Source organism: Muntiacus reevesi, chromosome 8 (genome assembly GCF_963930625.1).
Source record: "Muntiacus reevesi chromosome 8, mMunRee1.1, whole genome shotgun sequence".
Classification (NCBI taxonomy): Eukaryota; Metazoa; Chordata; class Mammalia; order Artiodactyla; family Cervidae; genus Muntiacus; species Muntiacus reevesi.
In genome coordinates this window covers 15,873,556-15,899,739 of record NC_089256.1, presented here as the reverse complement: position 1 = coordinate 15,899,739, position 26,184 = coordinate 15,873,556, and the positions used below count along the sequence as shown (strand labels likewise).

General features: G+C 41.8%; 1 protein-coding gene across 1 annotated transcript in view; it reads left to right on the top strand.

The window, feature by feature from the left end:
* The window catches only part of BFSP2 (beaded filament structural protein 2), a 75,319-nt gene extending 67,443 nt beyond the window's left edge, over nt 1–7,876 (top strand). The window contains exons 5-7 of the mRNA XM_065943645.1: nt 3,108–3,239; nt 5,404–5,624; nt 7,788–7,876. Coding sequence (XP_065799717.1) covers nt 3,108–3,239; nt 5,404–5,624; nt 7,788–7,791 — 357 coding nt within the window. The 3' untranslated portion in view covers nt 7,792–7,876. The remainder of the gene's footprint in view (nt 1–3,107; nt 3,240–5,403; nt 5,625–7,787) is intronic.
* Nucleotides 7,877–26,184: the final 18,308 nt, after the last annotated feature.

Here is a 26,184-nt window from a genome sequence, read left to right as displayed (position 1 = left end):
CCCACCTCCTTCTCCACCTGATTCCTCTGGGTCTTCCCAGTGCACCAGGCCCGAGCACTTGTCTCATGCATCCAGCCTGGGCTGGTGAGCAGATCACATTTTTAAGACACTTATTTACAAAGAAAAAGTGAACTGATTCAAAAACAATTTGAATAAGTATTCGTATATGTGACAATCCATGCTAGTTGTCTAAGAATACTTGGGAAACATTTGGGTACAGTATTTTGCTAATAAAACTGAGACATGGGGATTAATCTCTCCAGAGACCAGTGTGTACCACTGAAACACAGACTACATTATCTGAGTGGAGGAGAGGGACAGTTCATTCCTTGGCCAGCAGCTTTACCCCAGACCTGCCCACCAAGGAACTGAAATGTATCTCCATGGGACTGGACTTCCCCTCATGCCCAGCTCTAACACACGCTGTGCTGGTGACATTTCCCAACTACTCTCTGCAGGGAAATGTAAACACATATATTTATGTGCCAGTCAAACTCATATTACTACTTAGAGGTAACATAAAAGTTTCTGTTGATATTTTCTTTATGTTATTTTAGAAATAACAAATTTTAAGATAAAATACTTTGCTTTTCCATTAGAAACTATAGCTTCAGTGTGATGCTATTTCTTACAAAATCTGCCAGCCATTTTAATAATTCTGTCATCAACTGTAGTGTCACAAAATCAGAAAAGTGCTTGATTATTAATATCAAATTAAACAAAAAGTCACATCATATGAATGAGGACAACTCTGCTATGAATTTTGGTTGATATTTCCATTGACTTTAATGAGTTCATTAATCAGTGCTATGATTGACTTCTTTGTGAATCACATAGTAATTTTCAAATACTGGAAGAATAGCCCCTCTAATTTTTGTGACATTATCAGTGCAATAGCTATAGACATGACCCACTTTTAAGTTTAATCTGCATTATTAACACTTTCTGCATCCCTTTCTTAAGTCTGCACAATCAACAAAACAATAATTCAATCCCTGATTTGTAGTGTTTGCCAGTTTCCATGGTGTAAGTACTCTCACCATGGCTGATTTCAAACTACTGTATAGCTCAGTCATGTCTGACTCTTTGTGACCCCATGGACTGTAGCCCACAAGGCTCCTCTGTACATGGAATTTTTCGGGCAAGTACACTGAATTGAATTGCCATTTCCTCCTCCAGAGAAGCTTCCCTATCTAGGGATCAAACCCGCATCTCTTGTGTCTCCTGCATTGGCAGGTAGATCCTTTCCCACTGAGCCACCTGGGAAGCCCATTAGTTATCATTAGGAGTATTCAACTATAGTGACTTTTGCAAACTCATTTGTTAGCTACTATTCCTTGTTACATATAGAAAATACATAGAGCCAATATTTGCACACTTTTAAGGTTCTAAAAACCTCCACATGCATAACTGATGGGAGTCTCACAGTGACCCCAGGAGGCAGTCATCATATGATTATCATTCCCCACTCAACATCATCTAAGACAGGAACTCAGAGAGGTTGAATAATGGGCCAGAGACACATAGCCATGGGTCAACCAGTCAGAGCTGGGCCCACAGATTCTGCTGTCCTTCAGCTGCTCCCTGGCATTTAATGGACATTTTTGTTGAGCTCTCAATAGACCTCAAATAGCGAGAATTGGCAGAACTGCTACTGAGACGTGAGCCTTTTGATTTGGGATCTTTTAGCCACTCAATTAGGTTGGACTATTTGGGCATAATTCTATAAATAATTATTCATATGTAGTAAAGATGGGAAACTCAGAAAGCCAGTAACCTAGGAGAGAAAGCAGTTTATTTTCTCCTATGTCATTGACTTGGAGACCTTTCATCGGGCTGCATTGAAGAAACACAAGGGAGAAGTCTAGTGTTTTCCCTTTTCTCCAGCAAAGAGGAGTAAGTAACAGAGACCCACTCCCTTGAATGTAGGAGAAATCAAAATATGTCCATCTTGCTCTGGAGAGAAACACAGATCTTCCCCCTATATTCACAGTGGTGGTCAGACGGATTTTTACAGGAAAACAGCAGCTATCAGGTCGAGTTGGTTCACCCCTTGTTGGAGGAAGGTGTGGGACAATTGCAACGCTGGAGGGAGTTCAAATTTCCAAAGTTTATCATGGTTACAACGCCTACTTTTTTTTTTAATCCTTCCTGATGACCCCTTGGCACTGGGTTTTTTATTATCAATTAATTAATTTTGGGGGGTTGCACTGGGTCTTCATTGCTGCACACAGGCTTTCTCTAGTTGTGGCAAGTTGAGGCTTCTCTTCGTTGTGGTGCACCACCTTATATTTGCAGTGGCATCTCTTGTTGCCAAGCAGAGGCTCTAGGCACACAGACTTCAGTAGCTGCAGCATGTGGATCAGTAGTTGTGATTCACAGGCCCTAGAGCACAAGGGCTCCAGTAGTTACGCTACATAGGCTTGGTTGCTCCCCAACACGTGGAATCTTCCCAGACCAGGAACTGAACCTGTGTCCCCTGCGTTGGCAGGCGGATTGTTAATCACTGAGCCACCAGAGAAGTCTGAAATGCCTATGTTTTTGACTCAGCAGTCTCACTACAGCAATTTACCCCTCAGAGATCCCCCCATGTATGGAAAATGAGGGATTGCATCATTGTTCATAACAGGCCAAGACTGGAAACAAGGTAAGTGTCAATCAGTGGGAAACTTCCAAATAGTCACAGTACTTCCAATCAAGGTAATATCATGCAACCCTTAAAAATAATGTAATTGATCTACATGTACTGCTATAGAATAGTTTCTAAAAATGTATTAAGTACCAAAGCAAGGAGGGATGCTCATATGCATCTGTTTATAAATGAATGAAATAGCTCTGGTAGGAGATATAAGAAACTAGAAACAGAATGAAGTAATTAAGGCAAGGAAGAAAAGGTGACTTTCTACTATATATCCTTTAGAAGATCTTTTGTATTTTGTTCTATTTGCATGCATTATATGTTGAAATTAATTAAGTGTTGGAATGCAAGTTCATGTGGGTACCTATTTTTAAAAAAGTGATTTAAATCAAATGGCTGTTTCCAAGAGGGTGAGAGGGAATGACGAGTTCAGGCTGTGGCTCCTCTGCTCACTCCTGACTCTCCACAGCAACAGGCGGAACTGGCTCGCAGGGCCCAGACCCAGGAAGAGAAGCTGGCTGCAGCCCTCAGGGTGGAGTTGCACAACACTTCCTGCCAAATCCAGAGCCTGCAGGCTGAGACGGAGTCCTTACGAGCTCTGGTGAGTAGGCCAGGAACAGTCGTGGCCTTTCCTGTGTCAAGGTTAACTCTCGACTGTCTAACTGTAGTCATATGGGTTTCCCATCTCACAGTACGTGAGAGTTTTGAGGCCTGCAAAGAATCATCTGATACAGAATGCTAAGTGTAGTAGCTAGAGTTAGCACCCCAGATCTTACCAGCAAATAATAACCAGATCAGACACTGATCTACATTTATTTCTACTAATCACATTTTGCTACCTGTAGACATACCTAGGATGGGAATCTGAGTCAACATTCTCATATCCTGTAAAGTTAGAAAGGTTTAAATAAGATAACATGGTGGCCTCTGCTTAACAGTAGCCATGATTCAAGATGACATCTTGACCAAGAATCTTCCATTTCAGTCACAATGGTCAAAAGAGAGTACAGAAACTTGTTTCAACAAGACTCAGTCCAATTTAGAAAGATATTTGTTTCTTATGTATCATATAAAAAGCCAGATTCTAAATTATAGAACTACATAATTAGAACTACTAAAAACTGTTAAAGAGATGCATACCACTTTTTAAAGGTGTTTACTGGTCAGTAAAGCCCTACAGTTTGCAGGGCTTGGTATATGGGAAGATGAGAAGAAAGTTTCAGTCTAGTGGGGAGATAGGGCAGTAAGTGTAACCATAATACAAGTGCTGTTATTTAGGCAACACACACACACACCCCTGCTCTGTATCAGGCCCTGTCTTGTCTCTGAGGTTATAGAGACCAGGTTCCTGCTCTCAAAGAGCTCAGCATCTGCTAGAGGAGACATACCCATAAGAAGCTCTGCCCACTTCCAGGGTGTGTGTGTGCTTGGGAAGCTGTGAAACCCAGAAAAGGGACCCCCTAATCCAGCCTGTTGGTGGCAGGCACAAGAGGTTTCCTGAGAAAGGTGACCCCTGATGACATGGGGTGAATAGGAGTCAGCCAGGTGAGGAGGAGGGGGATACAAGCAGATTTGGGCTTTAGACAGCACATGGTGGCTGCTCTTAGCGACGGGGTGGGGCCGGGGGTGGGGCTGCAGTGCAGAGGAGGAGGAACTACAGTCAGGGGAAGTGAGCTGAGGCCACGGAGCTTCCTCCAGATGAGAGGTGATAAGCATCCATCCAGGGTATTGGTGGCTGGAGCAGAGGGGCACAAATGGGAAAATGTTTCAGAATATACAAGAGGCAGGACTCTGGTAATTGAATCTGGGAGGGAAGCAGGATCAGGGGCATATCTTTCCCTGGTTTCTAGCTCCTGTTGAGTTCACCAGCTGGCGCACAGGAGCAGAGGGGCTAGCAGGTTTGGAAGGAAGCCAATGACTTCATTTTGAACACCTTGAGGTGCCCACAACCTGTGTATATTTCTAGGAAGAACCTCAATAGCAAGTCTGCATGGGTGGGGAGAAGTCTGTGCTGGACACATCAACATAGGAGTCAGTCCCAGAGATGACCAAGTCGTGAGTCTGGTAGAGACCAACCGGTGCGGCTCAGCTCAGAGAGAGATGGGCTAAGGGTGGGGCGGAGGGGCAGCTGGGGAAGAGGAACTAGCACAGTGAGCTACCGAAACGCTAAGGACAGACATGCTGAGGGTATAGAGACCAGCAACGTTATTTCTGACTGGGGAATGTGGGAAGCGTGCAGGAGGACACAGCATCCCAGCAGGACAGTGAGTGGGGGTTCACAGAGGAAGGAAGGGGCCCCGAGGGTGAGCAGTCAGGAGCAAAAAGGCATGGGGGCCGTTCAAGGAGAAGACTGCAAAATTTCTTTGAAGGAACACCTGCAGACTGCCTCCTGTGTGTCTGTGTGTGTGTGTATTTCTCTTTCCTTTTATCTCTCTCCTTCTCTCACTCATCTCCCCCGCATGTTCTCTCATCATTCTGTCTCATAGGCCCTCCCTCCTGGCCTCCCTCCTCTCTTTTTCTTCCTCATCTCCCGCTCCACCTCCACCCCCAGAGGAAGGATCAGTGAATTAGACTAAACAAGACGCTGGCCTCCCCGGGAGGCTTCAGTACTTCCCCACTGACCCACCTCAGTCGGTCAAGGTAATCGTCCTGGGAGAAACGGACAGACCAGGCCGAAGCCAGCCCCTCCCACTGCTCTGCCCACCCCCCTCTTCCCAGGGCCCGCCCGTCGGCCTCGAGCTTGGCCCGCGTTCCCTCTCTTGTAGAAACGAGGCCTGGAGAACTCGTTGCACGACGCCAAGCACTGGCACGACATCGAGCTGCAGAACCTGGGGGCGGTGGTCAGCAGGCTGGAGGCGGAGCTCAGGGAGATGCGCGCGGAGGCGGAGCAGCAGCTGCAGGCCCGTGAGCACCTGCTGGCCCACAAATGCCAGCTGCAGCGGGACGTGGCCTCCTACCACGCGCTGCTGGACCGCGAGGAGAGCAGGTGCGTCTCTGCTCCGCTTTGCTAGGAGAGGGGTAGGTACTCGTGGGTTTCGAGTCAACATTTTCTCAAATACTATAAAAGTAATTAATGTACAAAGGAGAAATCACCGCCCAACACACACCCCTCAGCTCCCACTGCCTGACTGTCCTCCCAGGATTTTTCCATTCATATGTACGTAGATACACAAGTGTTTGTCTCCCCTGGTGGCTCAGTGGTAAAGAATCCACCTGCCAAGAAGGAGACAAGCGTTGGATCCCTGGATGGAGAAGGTCCCCTAGAGAAGGAAATGGCAAGTAACTCCAGAATTCTTGCCTGAAAAATCCCATGGACAGAGGAGACTGGGGCTACATTCCATGGGTTTGCAAAGAGTCAGACACGACTTAGCAACTAAACAACACAATATATAGATGAATATATAGTGTATACTTATGTGTGTATACATATATGTGTGGATGTCAGTATATATTCATGTATACTGACATATAGACAGACACCTATAGACACACCTATATGGTTCACACACACCTCATACTACATGGTAGCTGTTAGCAGTGCTTTCTGCTGCATGTAGCAAGTCCTAATTAATGAAGCTATAAACCAGCACTCCTGAAACATGTCAAGCCTGGGCATCTTTTTAAAAATGCAAATTCTGCTTCTGTAAGTCTGAGACAGGACCTGAGACTCTGCATTTCTGACAGAACTCTCAGGTGATGCCTGTGCTGCTGGTCCACGGACCACAAGTTGAGCAGCAAGGGCATAAACCGTGTTCACCTGAATGTTTCAGAGATGAGGTAGGCTAGGCCGCTCGTGATGTCAGTCAGGTCCCCAGCTCATTTCATCCCTCTGATTTACCATTCCTGTCTTCAGTTTTGTCACCTATGGTTGCCAAATGCCTACCACAGCTCCAGACAGCATAACTTCATGCATGGCAAGAAGAAGGAGGGAAGAGGGGACAGACGAAAGGATTTTCCCTGCATGACTCACTCCTTTCAGTGAAGGGAAAATGTTTTGAGAATGCCTCCAATCGACTTTCTCTTTTATCTCATTAACCAGAGTCTGCTCACATGATTAGACCTACCTGCAAGGGAAGCTGGGAAAGCAACTATTTAGCTTTTCCAACCTCCATAGTGGACAGAGGTGAGAGGTTGGGAATGACATGTGTACGTCAATGTACATATATGTGTGGATATGGTATATATACATTTATGTGTGTGGTACATATATATATATAACACACACACATATATATATGTGGTATATATACATATACACCAAGCACATATGTATGCATATAGCAGTGCTTTTTTAGTGGGTAAGGACACCCTGAAGCATAGGCATGAGGCTTGGGGCTCAGCTTCCTTGCCAATTCTTTAAGGAAATTCAAGCCTTTCTTTCATCATAATTCTATATCTTCATGCCCTCCAAGATCCATTCTATGGCACACATTGAATGAGAAATAGAATAGCAGGGCTAAGAGACAACTTGTTGATTATGTAGTACAATGGCTCATGATTCCAGAGAGAAGTCCAGAGCAGAAAAAGATTTTCCCATGGTCACCCGGGCAGGCAGAGCTGGACTGGATCCCGGGTGTCCTGGCTCTCACTGTGCTCCGTACACCCCCTTCTTAGAAGGTAAGAGGGCCAGGAAGCAACCTAACACTCTCTCCTTTCAAACAAAAAACATGTCATCCAGCTCCTGTTTCCAACTGTCTTTTTATTAGATTGATTTCTGTTGACTATGAAAGCTAGATGTTTGTAACAACGCTAATTTTTTCAGGTGCATATGAATAACTGAAACACAAAAGTAACAAGATAGGTTAAATTTACTTCAAAAATTCCATTCAGTGAGTGCCTGCTATGTGCCAGCACAGTCTCAAGCTCTAAGCTATCTTCATTTCAACTCAAAACTCTGCCAGAACCACATCACTATCCCCATGTTACAGACAGGAAACTAAATCAAAGAGAGCTTAAGTCATTTACCCAAGGTCACACAGCTAATAACCATGGAAGTAGGAGTTGAAACCCAAACTGTCTTGTTCCAAAGGCCAAATTCTTTCTGTGAAACATTTACCTTTCCTGTAATCCTATTGTGATTTCTTTACTAATTTTCATCATCTATGGCTTTTCTCACTCAAATGTGTTTTGCGGGTTTTGTTTGTTTCAGCTAATGGAGAAATATCCTCTTTTCATGAAGAAAATGCCGCCTTCCTCACCAAGTGACCAATGAAGTTCCCTGAGGAATTCCCACCCCCACCCCCTTATGCCCCCAACCCCCATCTCCCCTCACCCTTCCCACTCCCCACCCCAAGCTGGATTTCCTGGTTGGTTCAGCTTGAGCTGAAAAGCTTCCTGGAAGTGGAGAGCGTCCTGCTGCCTTAACTCAAGTAGTCTATAGCTCAAGCAACCTCCCTTGCCCCTCTCAAATAAATGCTTTGTGTGTGGCTTCCAGTCTGCCCACCTTGTTCAACCCACTATCAGACAGAGATGGATATCACTTTACCTACCTGGCCTTCCCTCACGGGGCCATTCTTAAAGGCTTCTGGAAGGGTCCTGGAGCATGATGCCATCTTCTTCATTATGCAAGGGTCAGCTGCTCTTGGGTTTATCAACATAAATGTGCTTCTGGGGTGAGAGTTGTGCTCAGCACACCAGAATGCCACCACTGGAGGGAAAAACAATGTTCTTGCTAGAGGGGGTCTGCATGTAGCATGATCACAGAGCATTCAGGGGTCTTTAGCGTGCTCTGCATGAGTAGTTATGTGCAGGCACCCACATTTCACTGCTTTTGGCAGAGTATCTCTCTCAATCAGTTTAAAGGGAACTTCAGTTTAAATCTGTGGGAGATGAATTAGGTTGTGACTGTGATTGCCTACACTTGCAGCCTCAGAACATTCTTCCAGGGTCCTTCCCCAGCCCTCTCAGGGCCCAGGCCAGCCAAATATAGTTCATGAATCTGCCGCCTACCCATTCGAGACTCCCCTGCCTTCTGATTAAAACCGAAACCACCACCTGTGTCCTAGCACAGGCTCTCAGTGCCTCCAAAACCACACACACACACACACACAGCCCAGACTTAATTTCTTAATTCCTCCCCCAAGCTCCTGTCAGCACACCTGTCACACAGAATTACAGACCAAAATTTAAAAACTATCCAAGCTGAGTGTCTGTCCTCACATAAGCAGCTAATCCAGACAGGGCAGTGTGTCCAATATGGGCACATTCGAAGACCCCCTCCTTCAGTTCCTGGGCTTCCAAATAGCCAAGGTCAACATAAACAAGTGGAATCTTATTTACCTTTAAGAAAGTTAGAAAGGGAAGCGAGGCAACACATGGGGATCGCCTGGTTGAAATCGCTCCAACTGGTTTCCCTTTTGGCTTCCAGGATCAAAGGAATTGCATTAATAAGTCAGGTGGGCAGGACAGCTATGTACAGTTTGTGTGGCACCTTTGCATGATTCCCTTTGTTGTCTGAAGCATAGAAACAGTCAAGACACCACCTACAGCTGCATTTCAGAAAGCACTGATCTCCTGCACACCCAGGGGTGTCCATGACTGAAGCCCTGGGTACCAGGGCCTCCCCAGAAGACTGTGCAGCCAACTTTATAGAATGCCCGTTCACTGGGATCTGCTTCTTTTCTGTCTTATTATGGTGAATTTTTGTCCTCCAGCCACGATCTAAATCCCTAACTTAAACACAGCTGGAGAGCCTCAGAAGGCTGGCCATCAGAATGAGGTACTTCTGGATCTGAATGGCTGTGCATTTCCCAGAACCTGGAAGCTAGGAGAGAATGGATTGTACACCCTCCCGAGCTTCCACCAGACAGCACACTGTGCCGGCCGCACACACTCAGTCTCCTCGGCTCTGTAATCTCAAAGGGCAGCTGCCGTAAATCATTAAGTTAATCATCCTTTGGCAAGGAGAGCCCAGCAGACTGGTGCTTCGAGTTCTCAGCACGGTTTCTTGCTGTTCCTAATGAGGCTTCATTAACAGGTAAGAAAAGGCACTGCTGGCCCTGCTGAAGCCTCATTTAATTCAGGCTTCCTCTCAGGGCATCCGGTACAATTACACTCTGGCAGCAGTTCACTGACAGGTGGCAGGGAGGCTGCTGCTTGTGTCGGCCTCAAGGATGGAGCACTTGTTCTGGGGCAAACCAGAGAAGGGCTTTCGACAGACTCCTCCGAAAGCGCAGATGGGCTCTATTTCCAGACCAGGTTACTCCACTGACCTCTGGCCTGATGCCTGGGTCACAAAACTCCCACTGAGACTGTTGGAATATCCATTGGATTTCAGGTCAAGGTAAGTCTCCCTTTCATTGTCATGTATCACACTTCCAAGCATCTGCTGGTACCCAGATATTTTGTTGGACTTTGGGGATACCAGTAAAAAGAAGACACAGTTTCTGCCCTGTTGGGTTTACAATCTCATTGAGGAGTTCATCTGGGCACATAAAAGGGGAAACAGAGCAAAGCAGGCAGAGCAGCACATTACAATTTGCATGACTCCTTTAACATAGCTCAGTTTATCATAGAAAATGTGAACACAGACACTCAGATCTGACCTCTGTTGGTTTCAGTAAGATGATTAAGCAGGAACCATCAAACACCATGCTGGTCTCTGATTATCTCCATATAGTACACAAATATTTTTTCCAGATTTATTGAGATAAAACTGATGTGCAACACCATGTAAGTTTAAAGTATACAGCATAATGACTTGACATATTGTGAATGATTATCACAATAAGTTAACATCCATTATCTTATATCAGTTCAGTTCAGTTCAATTCACTCTGTCGTTTGGCGACCCCATGGACTGTAGCACGCCAGGCCTCCCTGTCCATCACCAACTCCAGGAATTTACTCAAACTCATGTCCATCCAGTTGGTGATATCATCCAACCATCTCATCTTTGTTGCCCCCTTCTCCTCCTGCCTTCAATCTTTCCCAGCATCAGGGTGTTTTCAAAAGAGTCAGTTCATCGTATCAGGTGGTCAAAGTATTGGAGTTTCAGTTTCAGCATCAGTCCTTCCAGTGAATACACAGGACTGATTTCCTTTAGGATGGACTGGTTGGATCTCCTTGCAGTCTAAGGGACTCTCAAGAGTCTCCTCCAACACCACAGTTCAAAAGCATCAATTCTTTGGCACTCAACTTTCTTTATAGTCCAACTCTCACATCCATACATGACTACTGGAAAACCAATAGCTTTGACTAGACCGACCTTTGTCGGCAAAGTAATGTCTCTGCTTTTTAATATGCTGTCTAGGTTGGTCATAATTTTTCTTCCAAAGAGCAAACGTCTTTTAATTTTTGGCTGCAGTCACCATCTGCAGTGATTTTGGAGGCCCAAAAAATAGTCTGTCACTGTTACCACTGTTTCCCAATCTATTTGCCATGAAGTGATGGGACCAGATGTCATGATTTTAGTTTTCTGAATGTTGAGTTTTAAGCCAATTTTTTCACTCTCTTCTTTCACTTTCATCAAGAAGCTCTTTAGTTCTTCTTCACTTTCTGCCATAAGGGTGGTATCATCTGCATATGTGAAATTATTGATATTTCTCCTGGCAATCTTGATTCCAGCTTGTGCTTCATCCAATCCAGCATTTCACATGATGTACTCTGCATATAAGTTAAATAAGCAGGGTGACAATATACAGACTTGATGTACTCCTTTCCTGATTTGGAACCAGTCTATTGTTCCATGTCCGGTTCTAACTGTTGCTTCCTGAACTGCATACAGATTTCTCAGGAGGCAGATCAGGTGTTCTGGTACTCCCATCTCTTTAAGAATTTTCCACAGTTTGTTGTGATCCACACAAACACTTTGGCATAGTCAATAAAACAGAAGTAGATGATTTTCTGGAACGCTCTTGCTTTTTCGATGATCCAATGGATGGTGGCAATTTGATGTCTGGTTCCTCTGCCTTTTCTAAATCCTGCTTGAAGATCTGGAAGTTCCCAGTTCACGTACTGTTGAAGCCTGACTTGGAGAATTTTGAGCATTACTTTGCTAGTGTGTGAGATGTGTGCAATTGTATGGTAGTTTAAACATTCTTTGGCATTGCCTTTTTTGGGGATTAGAATGAAAACTGAACTTTTCCTGTTCTGTGGCTAGAAAAAAATCTTCATGACTCAGATAATCATAATGGTATGAACACCTGCCTAGAGCCAGGCATCCTGGAATGCAAAATCAAGCGGGCCTTAGGAAGCATCACTCTGAACAAAGCTAGAGGGGGTGATGGAATTCCAGTTGAGCTATTTCAAATCCTAAAAGATGATGCTGTGAAAGTGCTGCACTCAATATGCCAGCAAATTTGGAAAACTCGGCAGTGACTCCAGGACTGGAAAAGGTCAGTTTTCTTCATTATAATTTGGATATTAACCCCTTAGTAGATGTATAGTTTGCAAATATGTTTTCCCAATCCATGGGTTGACTTTTGTTGGTTTTTGTTTGTTTGTTTTTGCTGGGCAGAAGCTTTTTGGTTTGATGTCGTCTCACTTGTTTACTTTTTATTTTGTTGCTTGTGCTCTAGGTGTCACATCCAAAAAGTCATTTGTCAAGACCCATGTCGCAGAGCTTTTTCCCTATGTTTTCTTCAAAGAGTTGTATGAGTTCTCATATTATATTTAGGTCTTTAATTCATTTTGAGTTAATTTTTGTGAGTAGTATAAGATAAGGGGTCAAGTTTCATTCTTTATGTGATATCCAATTTTCTCAGTTATTGAGGAGACTGTGTTTTCTTCATTGAATATTCTTGGCTCCCTTGTCAAATATTAGTTGACCATATATGCCTGAATTTACTTCTGGGCTCTCAGTTCTGTTTCATTGATCTGTGTAACTAGTTTATGCCAATATTATACAGTTTAATTACTGTAATTTTATAGTATAGCTTGAAATCAGGAAGTGTTATGCTTCTCTCTTTGTTCTTCTTTCTCAGGATTGTTTTTGCAATTCATGGTCTTTTGTGGTTCTATGTAAATTTTAGAACTGTTTTTTCTACTTCTGTTAAAAATGCCATTGGACTCTTGATAGAAACTGCATTAAATTTCTAGATGGCTTTGAGTAGAATAGACATTTTGACAATATTAAGTCTTCCAATCCATGAACACAGAATACCTTTCCATTTATTTGTGTCTTGTTTGATTTCTTTCATCAATGTCTTACGGTTTTCAGTGTAGAGATCTTCCCCTGCCCGGTTAAACTCATTCCTAACTATTTGTTTCTGATACTATTCCGCTAAAGATATCCTTTCTTAAACACATCATCTTTTTGTTTGAGGAATGGTAAAAGAAAGTGGTGGCTCTTTGGGGCCATTGTAGCATCTTATCTAGAGTTGCTGGACTTAGTGAATAAAAATATAGGTAAACCTGAATTTCATACAAATAATGAATAATTTTTAATAGAAGTATGATATGTCTCACTTATTGAATGAGACATACTTCTACCAAAAAACTATCTGGCAGCCCTAATCATATCAGACAAAAACACTCCATACTTCATATTCCCCACATAGTATCTGACCTTAAATGATATAATGAAGGTTTGTCCAGCATTTCTAGCTTGGATATTGGAACACAGGAAAAGGGGAAAAGGTGATCCAGGCCATGTCCTTGCCCAGTCTTGATTGAAAACTCAGTCTCCTGACACAGCAGCACAGCAGTTCCAGTCATGTTCAAGAAATTAATCTGCTTGTTGAGTGAAGAAATAAAGCAAACTATTTTATCTGCTGAAGCGACTGGCTTAATTAGATCATATAGACTGGTTATTTTGAACAATAGGTTGAGCAGGAACCGGAGTAGATCCCACCATAGATGTGCTGTGTTGCAGAGTCAACAGAAAACCCACTTGTCCCTGTCAAGCGTAAGAGAAAATATTCCATTTTCTCCAGCTCCTCTTGAAAGGGAAAGGTAATTCACATCACAGAGAGTCAGGCTTTCAGTGCAGTACAAGATTGGACACAAAAACCATGTTGAGAACTTCCCTGGTGGTCTAGTAGTTAAGAATTCACCTCCGTGCAGGGGACCAGAGTTCAATCCCTGCTCCAGGAAGATTCCACATGTCACGGGGCAACTAAGCCTGTGCACCACAATTACTGAGTCCATATTCCACAAGAGAAGCCACTGCAATAAGAAGCCAGTGACCAGTAACTAGCAAATAGCCCCCATTCACCGGCTGTTCACAGCAACAAAGACCCAGTGCAACCAAATAAATAATTTTTTTTTAAGCCATGTTGAATTTTAGGGAAAGAGGCTTCATAAAGTGGATAAGCAATAAACTGCCTAACTTCTTTGGACAAATCACAGGTATTTGTTGTTTTGTTTTCTGCAGCTGAATTTCTTACTGAGGGCCTGGACAGGAAATGCATATGAATGAGGTTCACAGTTTCAAACTCAAAAGCCTACTTGGCAAACCAGACTAGAGGCAGTTCAGTTCAGTTCAGTCGCTCAGTCACGTCCATTTGTGAGCCCCTGAATCACAGCACTCCAGGACTCCCTGTCCATCACCAGCTCCCAGAGTTTACTCAAACCCCTGTCCATCGAGTTGGTGATGCCATCCAACCATCTTACCCTCTATCGTCCCCTTATCCTCCTGCCCCCAATCCCTCCCAGCATCAGGGCTTTTTCCAATAAGTCAGCTCTTCACATCAGGTGACCAGAGTACTGGAGTTTCAACTTCAGCATCAGTCCTTCCAATGAACACCCAAGACTGATCTCCTTTAGGATGGACTGGTTGGATCTCCTTGCAGTCCAAGGGACTCTCAAGAGTCTTCTCCAACACATAGTTCAAAAGCATCAATTTTTCAGTGCTCAGCTTTCTTCGCAGTCCAACTCTCACATCCATACATGACCACTGGAAAAACCATAGCCTTGACCAGATGGACCTTTGTTGGCAATGTAATGTCTCTGCTTCTTAATATGCTATCTAGGTTGGTCATCACTTTCCTTCCAAGGAGTAAGCGTCTTTTAATTTCATGGCTGCAGTCACCATCTACAGTGATTTTGGAGCCCCACAAAAATAAAGTCTGACATTGTTTCCACTGTCTCCCCATCTATTTCCCATGAAGTGATGGGACCAGATGCCATGATCTTAGTTTTCTGAATGTTAAGCTTTAAGACAAGTTACTGCCAACTCCCTTCATAATAATCAGTGATGCTATAGGTGCTTTGGGAAGAAATCAAGTGGCAGTGGTGGGGCAGGAATCAATAGACCAGTAGTAGATTCAACACTTTATCATTTAGCTAGTGGTGACCAAGAGAAAATATGTTAGAGAAACATGGAGAGTATAAGCTCTCCTGGGAAAGTGAAAGAGTGGCTTTACACATTATTTTAGAAATTCAGTCTTAGCAGTTTACCTGAGCACCCATCATGCTCAGCTGTAGAAAACTTGCTCCAAGATTAAATCATCTTCCTCAACGACCATTTATGTAGCCCTGTTACATGTCACTGAGGATGTGGATAAGGACAAAATGTGGACCTGCTTTCAGATAATCTAGATCAGCACTGTCCAACAGAAATGGAATGCAGGGCTTCCCTGGTTGTATAACAGATAGGAATCTGCCTGCCAATGTAGGGGACATGGGTTTGATCTCTGGTCTGGGAAGAGCCCACATGCCACAGGGCAACTAAACCCATGTGCCACAACTACTGAGCCCATGTGCCTAAAGCCTGTGCTCTGCAACAAGGGAGACCACCTCAATGAGAAGTATGCACACCACAATTATAGAAAGCCCTCTGCAATGGTGAACACCCAGCACAACCAAAAATAAAGAAATAACTTCTTTAAAAAAAATAAAGCTATCTTTTAAAAAAAGAAATGGATGCAAGCCACATATGTCCTTTTAAATTTTTAATAGTCACATTTTTAACAGGGAGTAGGGGACCAATGAAACTAATCTTAATAACTTATTTAATCTTGCTGTATCCAAAATCCTATCATTTCAGCACATAATTGATGTTATGTTTTATAATTATTCATTAGAAATTTTCCATTCTTTTCTTGGTACTAAATTTTCTAATCTGGTTTATATTTTGCCCTTCTTTTCCATCTTGATTTGGATACTAAACTTTTATCTGAAGTATTTGATCTGTATTTAGCTCTCATAAAATTTATAGTTGGCAAGTAGACTCACAAACCCAAGTTATTTCAAACATACTTAGAAGTTTTCCAATAACTGAATTGAGGACCAAAAAATTGTTTTCCTTCGATGTTTACAACTATACTGACCATTTATATTCACCTTTTTCAGAAGAATTTATGTAACTTTGAAGCAAAAGCATGTCAACTTCAAAATCACACCTAATCAGGTTAAGTAAATCCACTGACTCTTATATTTAATTATTAATATCACATTTAAGGAGGTATTGCACAAATTGAAAATCAATTCTAAATCTATAAATTTCAAAATGAAACATGTTTCAATTTTACAGTACAAATATTCTATATACCTTCCATTTTTAAATTAAAATTAAATAACATTTCAAATTCAGTTCCACAGCCACACTATCCATATTTCAAAAGCTCAGTAGACACACATGACTAGTGTCTACCATATTGGACAGTGCAGATTAAAGTTGAGTAGAGGTGTATGGGATGTACCATGGGCTTAACTACCTTCTGAAAACAACTAAGGTCATATTTGCAAGCTTATTTTTAAGAAGTTCTGCTTAATTTCCCCAAATATGTCTAAAGTGCCTGGCAGGGAGGTGTCCCTGAGTATCCTGGTGCTGCTGCTGCATCCTAAGTGAGTATAAATTGAGTGACTGCCATTCCAACAGTTTCACCGGCTTCCTCCAGGTAATCCTTCTTCTCCACTACACTGCTTCTCATAGCTAGCTCTTTTGGAAGGAGTTCCCCCAGCAGAGTGCTTGGCCTCCTGTGACACAGGTCTTTCATTTTATGCCACATCCCTCTCCTCCTTACTGCACAGGCCCTGGAAGGGGTAATAAATCAAAAGAGGCTCATATCTAGCCCCTACTTGCACAGCTGAGCCATTCTGCAAGTTCTCACTCCCTCATAGAGGTCCCATAGCCTCTCCCTCAGTCTAGTTACATCCAGACTCACCTCCAACCATTTCAGTTCCTCAGACAGATTTGAACCCCACATCTGCGCTGAATTCACATCCTTTCCTCAGCCCCACACAAACCAGGATATGTGACCAGGCATTTGTTTCAATGTCCCCACATATTTCTTGAGTTTTAAGAAACTCCTGAACTGTCCATTGTAGTTGAGGGAGGGGAAGCTAATCTCCCCAGACCACAAAAGGAACCTCTAGGAAACAGTGCTGTCCAACTTCACAGGCTGGCCCCCTGGATCTCAGCTGGCCCAGCCTGAGTGTCCTATTACATACTGTTCATGGAACTTAAGGCATCACTGATTATAAAATACATCGTTATTGAACGTAACACTAAGAAATAAAGTTACTGCCAATGGAAGTCTGCTACAAGACCCCCAGATAAAGAGACACTAAAGGCCATGGCTTAGGGGTAAATGATAAATATACAAAAAAGAAATAGCAAGAAAAAGACAAGCAGAATGCCACAAGAGAAGCTTCAGCCAGAGCCTGAAGTTTATGCAATTTGGGGCATCTTTAAGAAAATGAATATGAAATATTTTATTCTTACAAATTTTACAAAACCAGATGATCATGGGAAACTGTGACTCAGGCCCCTTACAGGGCCTTGGAAGAACCACACAAGAGAGGGAGCTTGAAGTTTTAGTTTCATTGGTTTTGAGTACACCTAACTCTGCCCACAAGGGACTGGCAGAAGCAAACAGAAAGCCTCTGTGAATGCACTCAGTTTTAATCCAACTGAATAGCAGTAACACATCATCAACTGTTATCATATCTTGATTTCAGGGACTTTAATGTATAAAGCAATGTGCTTCTTAGGAGCAGTGAAATATGGTACTTATAAAGGAAAGGGGTAATCCAAATGTTGACCCTGCTTTGCCTTAAACAATAACAATGACAACACGACAACAATTATGATGATGGCTACCATTCATCAAGCCCCTTCAGTGTGCCATCCTTCTTAAAATGCTTTTCTCTTTCCCCATGAGAGTTTAATGCTACCACCAAAGACTTGAAGATGCAGGGTAGTGGTTCCCACCTTATCCACAACTAACTCACCTGTGTGGTCAGCACACAGTCAGGTGGGTCATGGAGAAGGATCAGAGAGGAAGCAGATGCTGAGGTGAATCACAGCATGACAGCAGGGGTGGTATTTCCCCCTGGAGCAAAGCCACACAGCCCTGGCACCTGGAGTGTCACTACTAACCCAGCAAATGCTTTTCTCCCCATCCTATCCTGTCCCTCTGGCAGGAACAATGAAATACCTTTCCTGTCTTGCCTCAGGCCATGTCTTCTCCCCTGTACATGGTCATAATGTATTCTAGAAGGACTGAAGAATACCAAGATCATCCATTACAGGTTTTCATCATGCTAATTGGACTTGGTGGGCCCAAGGAGCCAGCACGTAGGTCCCTCTGTAAGCCAGATGGGGGAGATAATCCCTGAGAACATGGGTGGAGCCTCTAAGGGTCCAGTGGTCTAGAGCTGTTGGTACAGATCTTCTAAAGTGAGATACATGTTGTACTTCACACACCAGCCACCACAAGGAAAGAAGGGCCAAGCTAGATTTTCAGAAGCAGCACACAGTATTTGGCTGTGAACTAAACTCAATAACACATAAGGCTGCAAGGTTTGACCTTTGAGGATTTTTTTTTTCACTTTTTATTTTGACATAATTGCAGACATACAGGAGTCAAAAGAATAAATTTCAAAGAATTCCCACATATCCTTCACTCAGATTCCACAATATTAACATTTTAGACCAATAAACCATCCCAAAATTATTAATACAGCTTTAAGCTTTATTAGCTTCAGAAGTATAAATGCTATGAACTTACAAGAAATTATTGTTTTAAAGTTTTAAGTTCTTGTACATTTATCTATTAATTGTATACTTATCTATTGTAATATATTAATAACTTGAAAATTTTTGACTGGCAACACTGAGACAAAAGCTTTACATTTTAGATTATTTTAGATTTTTTATTTAAAATTTAGAAAATTTTGTAAAAATTCCTAATTAGTAGACTTTATTTTTTACAGTGGCTTTAGGTTTACAGAAAAACTGAGCAGATTGTTCAGAGAGCTCCTGTATACTGTCTCTCCCACACAGAGTTCTCTCTAGAGAGACAGTAAAAAGATCAGTGGTTTCCAGGGGTTCCAGGAGATGGAAAGGATGAATGGGTAGAGCATAGAGGGTCTTTAGGGTGGTGACAGTATTATCTATGGTACTATTATGATGGATATATGTCATTATACATTTGTCAACCCAAAGAATGTACAACACAAAGAGCAAGTCATAATGTAAATTATGGGCTTCAGTTAATAATGATGCATTAATACTGGTTTAATTAACCTCTGGTTGGGTCAAGCACAAGTCTCCCACATTGCGCAGACTCTTTACAGGCTGAGCCACAAGGGAAGCCCAAGAATGCTGGAGTATGTATCCTATCTCTTCTCCATCGGATCTTCCTGACCCAGGAATCAAACCGGGGTCTCCTGCATTGCAGGCAAATTATTTACCAACTTAGATATCAGGAAAGCCCCTCTCTATTATTAACAACTTGCGTTAGTGTGATATATTTGTTACAACTGGTGAACCAATATTCAGGTCAGTCACTCAGTCATGTCCGACTCTTGGCGACCCCATGGACTGCAGCACGCCAGGCCACCCTGTCCATCACCAACTCGCAAAGATTGCTCAAATTCATGTCCATCAAGTCAGTAATGCCATCCAACCATCTCGTCCTCTGTTGTCTTCTCCTCCTGCCTTCAATCTTTCCCAGCATCAGGGTCTTTTCAAATAAGTCAGTTCTTTGTATCAGGTGGTCAAAGTATTAGAGTTTCAGCTTCAGCATCAGTCTTTCCAATGAATATTCAGGACTGATTTCCTCCAGGATGGACTGGTTGGATCTCCTTGCTGTCCAAGGGACTCTCAAGAGTCTTCTCCAACACCACAGTTCAAAAGCATCAATTCTTCAGCACTCAGCTTTCTTATTGGTCCAAATCTCACATCCATACATGACTACTGCAAAAACCATATCCTTGACTAGGCAAACCTTTGTTGGAAAAGTAATATCTCTGCTTTTTAATATGCTGTCTAGGTTGGTCATAGCTTTTCTTCCAAGGAGCAAGCATCATTTAATTTCATGGCTGCAGCCACCATCTGGAGTGATCTTGGAGTCCCAAAAAATAAAGTCTGCCACAGTTTCCATCGTTTTCCCATCTATTTGCCATGAAGTGATGGGACCAGATTTTAGTTTTCTGAATGTTGAGTTTTAAAGCCAGCTTTTTCACTCTCCTCTTTCACTTTCATCAAGAGCCTCGTTAGTTCCTCTTCACTTTCTGCCATAAGTGTGGTGTCATCTGCATATCTGAGATTACTGATATTTCTCCCAGCAATCTTGATTTCAGCTTGTGCTTCATCCAGCCCAGCATTGTGTGTGATGTACTCTGCATACAAGTTAAATAAGCAGGGTGACAATATACAGCCTTGACACACTCCTTTCCTGATTTGGAACCACTCTGTTGTTCCATGTCCAGTTCTAACTGTTGCTTCTTGACCTGCATACAGATTTCTCAGGAGGCAGGTCAGGTGGTCTAGTATTTCCATCTCTTGAAGAATTTTCCATAGATGTTGTGATCTACACAGTCAAAGGCTTTGGCATAGTCAATAAAGCAGCAGTAGATGTTTTTCTGGAATTCTCTTGCTTTTTCGATGATCCAATGGATGGTGGCAATTTGATCTCTGGTCTCTCTGCCTTTTCTAAATCCAACTTGAACATCTAGAAGTTCACAATTCACGTACTATTGAACCCTGGCTTGAAGAATTTTGAGCATTACTTTGCAAGTGTGTGAGATGAGTGCAATTGTGCAGTAGTTTGAACATTCTTTGGCATTGCCCTTCTTATTAATACATCATTATTAATTGAAGGCCATAATTTACATTATGGCTTGTTCCTTGTGTTGTACATTCTTTGAGTTTTGACAAATGTATGACATGTATGTTATGTATCTACATAACAGTACTGTAGAGAATAGTGTCACTGCCTAAAGACCCTCTGTGCTCCACCCATTCATTCTCCGCCCCCCCCCCCCAGAAATCCCTGCCAACCACTGATCTTTTTACTGTTTTTGCTTTTTCCAGAATGTTATATAGTTGGAATCATACAGCATGTAGCCTTTTCAGATTGATTTCTTTCACTTATCACTATAAATTTAAAGTTTCTGCATGTCTTTTCATGGCTTGATCGATCATTTCTTTTTATTACTGAATACTGAATACTATTCCACTGTGTGAATGAAATATGAAAAACCACTTTTTGTATCCACTCATCCATTGAAAGAATCTTGGTTGCTTTCAATTTAGGACTCTTATGAATGAAGCTGCTCTAGACTTCTGTGTGCAGGTTTTGTATAGGCATAAGTTTTCAACTCACTTGGTTACAGTATTGTGTATTGCTTTAAAATACATGTTTTGGGGACTTCCCTGGCAAAAGTAGGAAGTCAAGAAATACCTGGAAAAACAGGCAAGTTTGGTCTTGGAACACAGCCTGAAGCAGAGCAAAGGCTAATAGAGTTTTGCCACCAGAGCACGCTGGTCATAGCAAACACCCACTTCCAACAACACAAGAGAAGATTCTACACATGGACATGATTAGATAGTCAATACCAAAATCAGATTGATTATATTCTTTGCAGCCAAAGATGGAGAAGCTCTATACAGTCAGAAGAAAACAAGACCAGAAACTGACTGTGGCTCAGATCATGAGCTCCTTATTGCCAAATTCAGACTTAAGTTGAAGAAAGTAGGGGAAACCACTACACCATTCAGGTTTGACCTAAATCAAATCCCTTACAATTATACAGTGGAAGTAACAAATAGATTCAAGGGTTTATATCTGATAGACAGAGTGCCTGAAGAACTATGGACAAAGGTTCATAACATTATACAGAAGGTAATAATCAAGACCAGCCCCAAGAAAAAGAAATGCAAAAAGGCAAAATGGTTGTCTGAGGAGGCCTTACAAATAGCTGAGAAAAGACGAGACACTAAAAGCAAAGGAGAAAAGGAAAGATATACCCGTTTGAATGCAGAGTTTCAAAGAAGAGCAAGGAGAGATAAGAAAGCCTTCCTCAGTGATCAAAGCAAAGAAATAGAGGAAATAAAATGGGAAAGACAAGATATCTCTTCAAGAAAATTAGAGATACCTAGAGAACTTTTCATGCAAAGATGAATACAACAGACAGAAACAGTATGGACCTAACAGAAGCAGAAGATATTAAGAAGAGGTGGCAAGAATACACAGAAGAACTATACAAAAAAGATCTTCATGATCCAGATAAACTCGATGTTGTGATCACTCACCTAGAGCCAGATATCCTGGAATGTGAAGTCAAGTGTGCCTTAGGAAGCATCACTACGAACAAAGCTAGTGGAGGTGATGGAATTCCAGTTGAGCTATTTTAAATCCTGAAAGATGATGCTGTGAAAGTGCTGCACTCAATATGCCAGCAAATTTGGAAAACTCAGCAGTGGCCACAGGACTGGAGAAGTTTAGTTTTCATTCCAATCCCAAAGAAAGGCAATGCCTATTGCACTCACCTCACACACTTGCAAGCCAGGCTTCAATAGTACATGAAAGGTGAACTTCCAGATGTTCAAGCTGAATTTAGAAAAGGCAGAGAGACCAGAGATCAAATTGCCACCATCCACTGGATCATCGAAAAAGCAAGAGAATTCCAGAAAAACATCTATTGCTGCTTTATTGACTATGCCAAACCTTTGACTGTGTAGATCACAACAATCTATGGAAAATTCTTCAAGAGATGGAAATACTAGACCACCTGACCTGCCTCCTGAGAAATCTGTATGCAGGTCAAGAAGCAACAGTTAGAACTGGACACAGAACAACAGACTGATTCCAAATCAGGAAAGGAGTGTGTCAAGGCTGTATATTGTCACCCTGCTTATTTAACTTGTATGCAGAGTACATCACACAAAATGCTGGGCTGGATGAAGCACAAGCTGAAATCAAGATTGCCGGGAGAAATATCAATAACCTCAGATACACAGATGACATCACCCTTATGGCAGAAAGTGAAGAGGAACTGAAAAGCCTCTTGATGAAAGTGAAAGAGGAGAGTGAAAAAGCTGGCTTTAAAGCTCAATATTTAGAAAACTAAAATCATGGCATCTGGTCCCATCACTTCATGGCAAATAGATGGGGAAACAGTGGCTCACTTTATATTTTGGGGGGCTCCAAAATCACTGCAGATGTTGACTGCAGCCATGAAATTAAATGATGCTTGCTCCTTGGAAGAAAAGCTATGACCAACCTAGACAGCATATTAAAAAGCAGAGATATTGGGATGTTTAGAAAGAACAGCATGTATATTATCTATGGTGAAACAGACCACCAGCCCAGGTGGGATGCATGAGTCAAGTGCTCGGGCCTGGTGCACTGGGAGGACCCTGAGGAGTCGGGTAGAGAGGGAGGTGGGAGGGGGGGATCGGGATGGGGAATACGTGTAACTATATGGCTGATTCATGTCAATGTATGACAAAACCCACTGAAATGTTGCGAAGTGATTGGCCTCCAACTAATAAAATAATATTTAAAAAATTAAAAAAAAAAAAAGCAGAGATATTACTTTTCCAACAAAGGTTTGCCTAGTCAAGGATATGGTTTTTGCAGTAGTCATGTATGGATGTGAGATTTGGACCAATAAGAAAGCTGAGTGCTGAAGAATTGATGCTTTTGAACTGTGGTGTTGGAGAAGACTCTTGAGAGTCCCTTGGACAGCAAGGAGATCCAACCAGTCCATCCTGGAGGAAATCAGTCCTGAATATTCATTGGAAAGACTGATGCTGAAGCTGAAACTCTAATACTTTGGCCACCTGATACAAAGAATTGACTCATTTGAAAAGACCCTGATGTTGGGAAAGATTGAAGGAGGAAGGAGAAAGGAATGACAGAGGATGAAATGGTTGAATGGCATCACCGACTCAGTGGACATGAAGTTGGATGAGCTATGGGAGTTGGTGAAGGACAGAGCCGCCTTGCATGCTGCAGTCCATGCGGTCACAAAGAGTTGGACATGGCTGAGTGACTTAATTGAACTGAACTGGCAGTCCAGTGTTTAAATCAGTGCTCCCAGTGCAGGGGGCACGGGTTTGATCCCTGGTTGGGGAACTAAGATCCCACATGCTGCACAGTGTGGCCAAAAATAAATAAATAAATAAAATGCATTTCAATTTTTTTGTAGTATCAGTTTGCTCCACCAGAAAAGATGCACTTGTTAGCACAGCTGTTTCTTTTTTCCTTTTCTTTCTCTCTTAGTATTTTTTTTTTTGCTCACATCATTTTTATTTAATCAAGATTTGCAGTGTTCACATTTTTTTCTGAAAATGGTAAATCCTTTTGTTGTCAGCCTTAGTCTGTCCATATTTAGCTATGAGTACTTTAACCGCAGCTTTTTCATTCCTAGATTCTTTATTTTGTTTCATCTCTTGTTTAAATCAATTTATCTTTAGTGAATTTCCTAAGTGCTGGTGGCTGATAGGTACTGGACTTCTTGACTTCCTTCATGTTTGAGCATGTCTCACTGGTTCTGTTACATCTGGATAAGAACTGACTAGGTACAGTGTTCCCAGGTCACATTTTGTTTCCCTCATAACTTGGCAGACTTTACTTCATAGTCTTTGGCTTGGACTGTTGTGGAAAAGTCTGAGGCCAGTCTACCTGCTTGTTCCTGAACACTTGAATAATTTGTCTTCATTTTTCAAGTTCTTAAATCAGATTGCAGATCTGCTCTGATCACCATCATTTTTAATCAGTTTTTACAAGCTTGTGATATGCCCTATGTGCCTAACAATTTTATCCTTCTTTCATTTTAAGGTAAATTTTTTTTTATATTACATCTCTGAATACATGTTCTGTTCCATCCGTGAGAGTTCTACTTCAAAGTCATCAAAGAGTCATCTTTGCCCTCTTCATGTCTATCATCTCCTGTCTAATTTTTTATTTTTTTTCCCTTTTCTCCACATTCATTCTGATTATCTCAAGACTCTCCACCAAAATTTGACTTTCAGTTATATCTATTCATAGCTATTAATATATCAGGTTTATTTGTTATATACCAAATAGTACTAACTTTTATTTAGTTCTGAAATATCCTCTTCAACCCATTCTGCTGGTCTTAGCTTAATCTCTCATAGCTATTATTATATTAAATTAAGAATCTATATGTTCTCTTAGTTCAAAATACTTATGGAGAATATGTCCCTGCCTAAGGGTGCATGCTGGTATCTTTCTATGTTATTTATATTTGAATCACTTGTTTGACATAGATTTGAGTACCTACTACTGTAAGACAGTGTTTTGGTCTCTGGGAATACCACAAAGCAGAAAAAGTTCTTGCTTTAATGGTACTTATGTTGTGTGGGTGTGCTTGCATGTGTACACAGAATATGTCTGTGTATTTGGGTTTGTTATGATATGATTATGTAACAACTACATCATTTTTTGCCGTTTTACTGATAGTTAACCTGGTCTGTGCTACACAGATCCTTCATTTCTCTATTGAAGTGAGATTGAATTTTCCTTGACATTTATTGTTTTCTTATTCTCTAGAACCAGATTGAATTCCCTTCATTGCTTTAGATTAAATTATTCATGTTGATTTTAATCTACTTTTCTGTAGCCTAAGGATAGGATTGTTGTGATTAAATTTATGGACTTCAACTTTACAAAAGGAAATTCACTTTGTTGTCATAACAAACTTTTCTTTATAAATTTTTATTTCTAAAATATTTATTTACTTACAAATCATATAACTACAGTTTCAAAAAGTTGGAATGAATAAAGTCACCTGTACATGTTTATACTTGACAACAATTCATACGATTTTTGTTTTTTAGTAACTGGACCATTACCTAAAAATGAGTAAGCTGAGCAACCAATAGAAGAAGCCCAAGAGCTGGGTAACCTGTGCATCATATGAGTCTGAAAACTCCTCACTGACTATTTAGGAGCAAACCACTAAGCTTTTTTCCACACAAATGAGCAATCCTGAAGGTGTTCCATAGCTTGGTTGCATCTCATGACAAAAATAACCACATACATAGATATGATCCACGTGCAAGTACAATTTCATTTCTGTCCAAACTGGAAATACAGCTTTCACCTTATTTGTGTTCCTCCCCATCAAGAATTACGTTTGTCTCTTAGGTGGAATAGGAAGGAATGGTGCCAAGTTATCAGAAATGAAATATGCCCTCTCTAGGTTGTCTCCAAACAAAAAGGAAAAGAAGGCGAGAGGAAGGACCTTTGGCAAATTCAACAAACACAAAATTGCCTTAAGCATTCACAAAGAAACTTTTCAAGGACTGACACTCAAGGGAACTAAGTACAGAAAGATAGAACTAACTTAGCCTAAAGAACACTCCTGCCTACAATCATCAAATGTATATCTGAGTTTCCTGA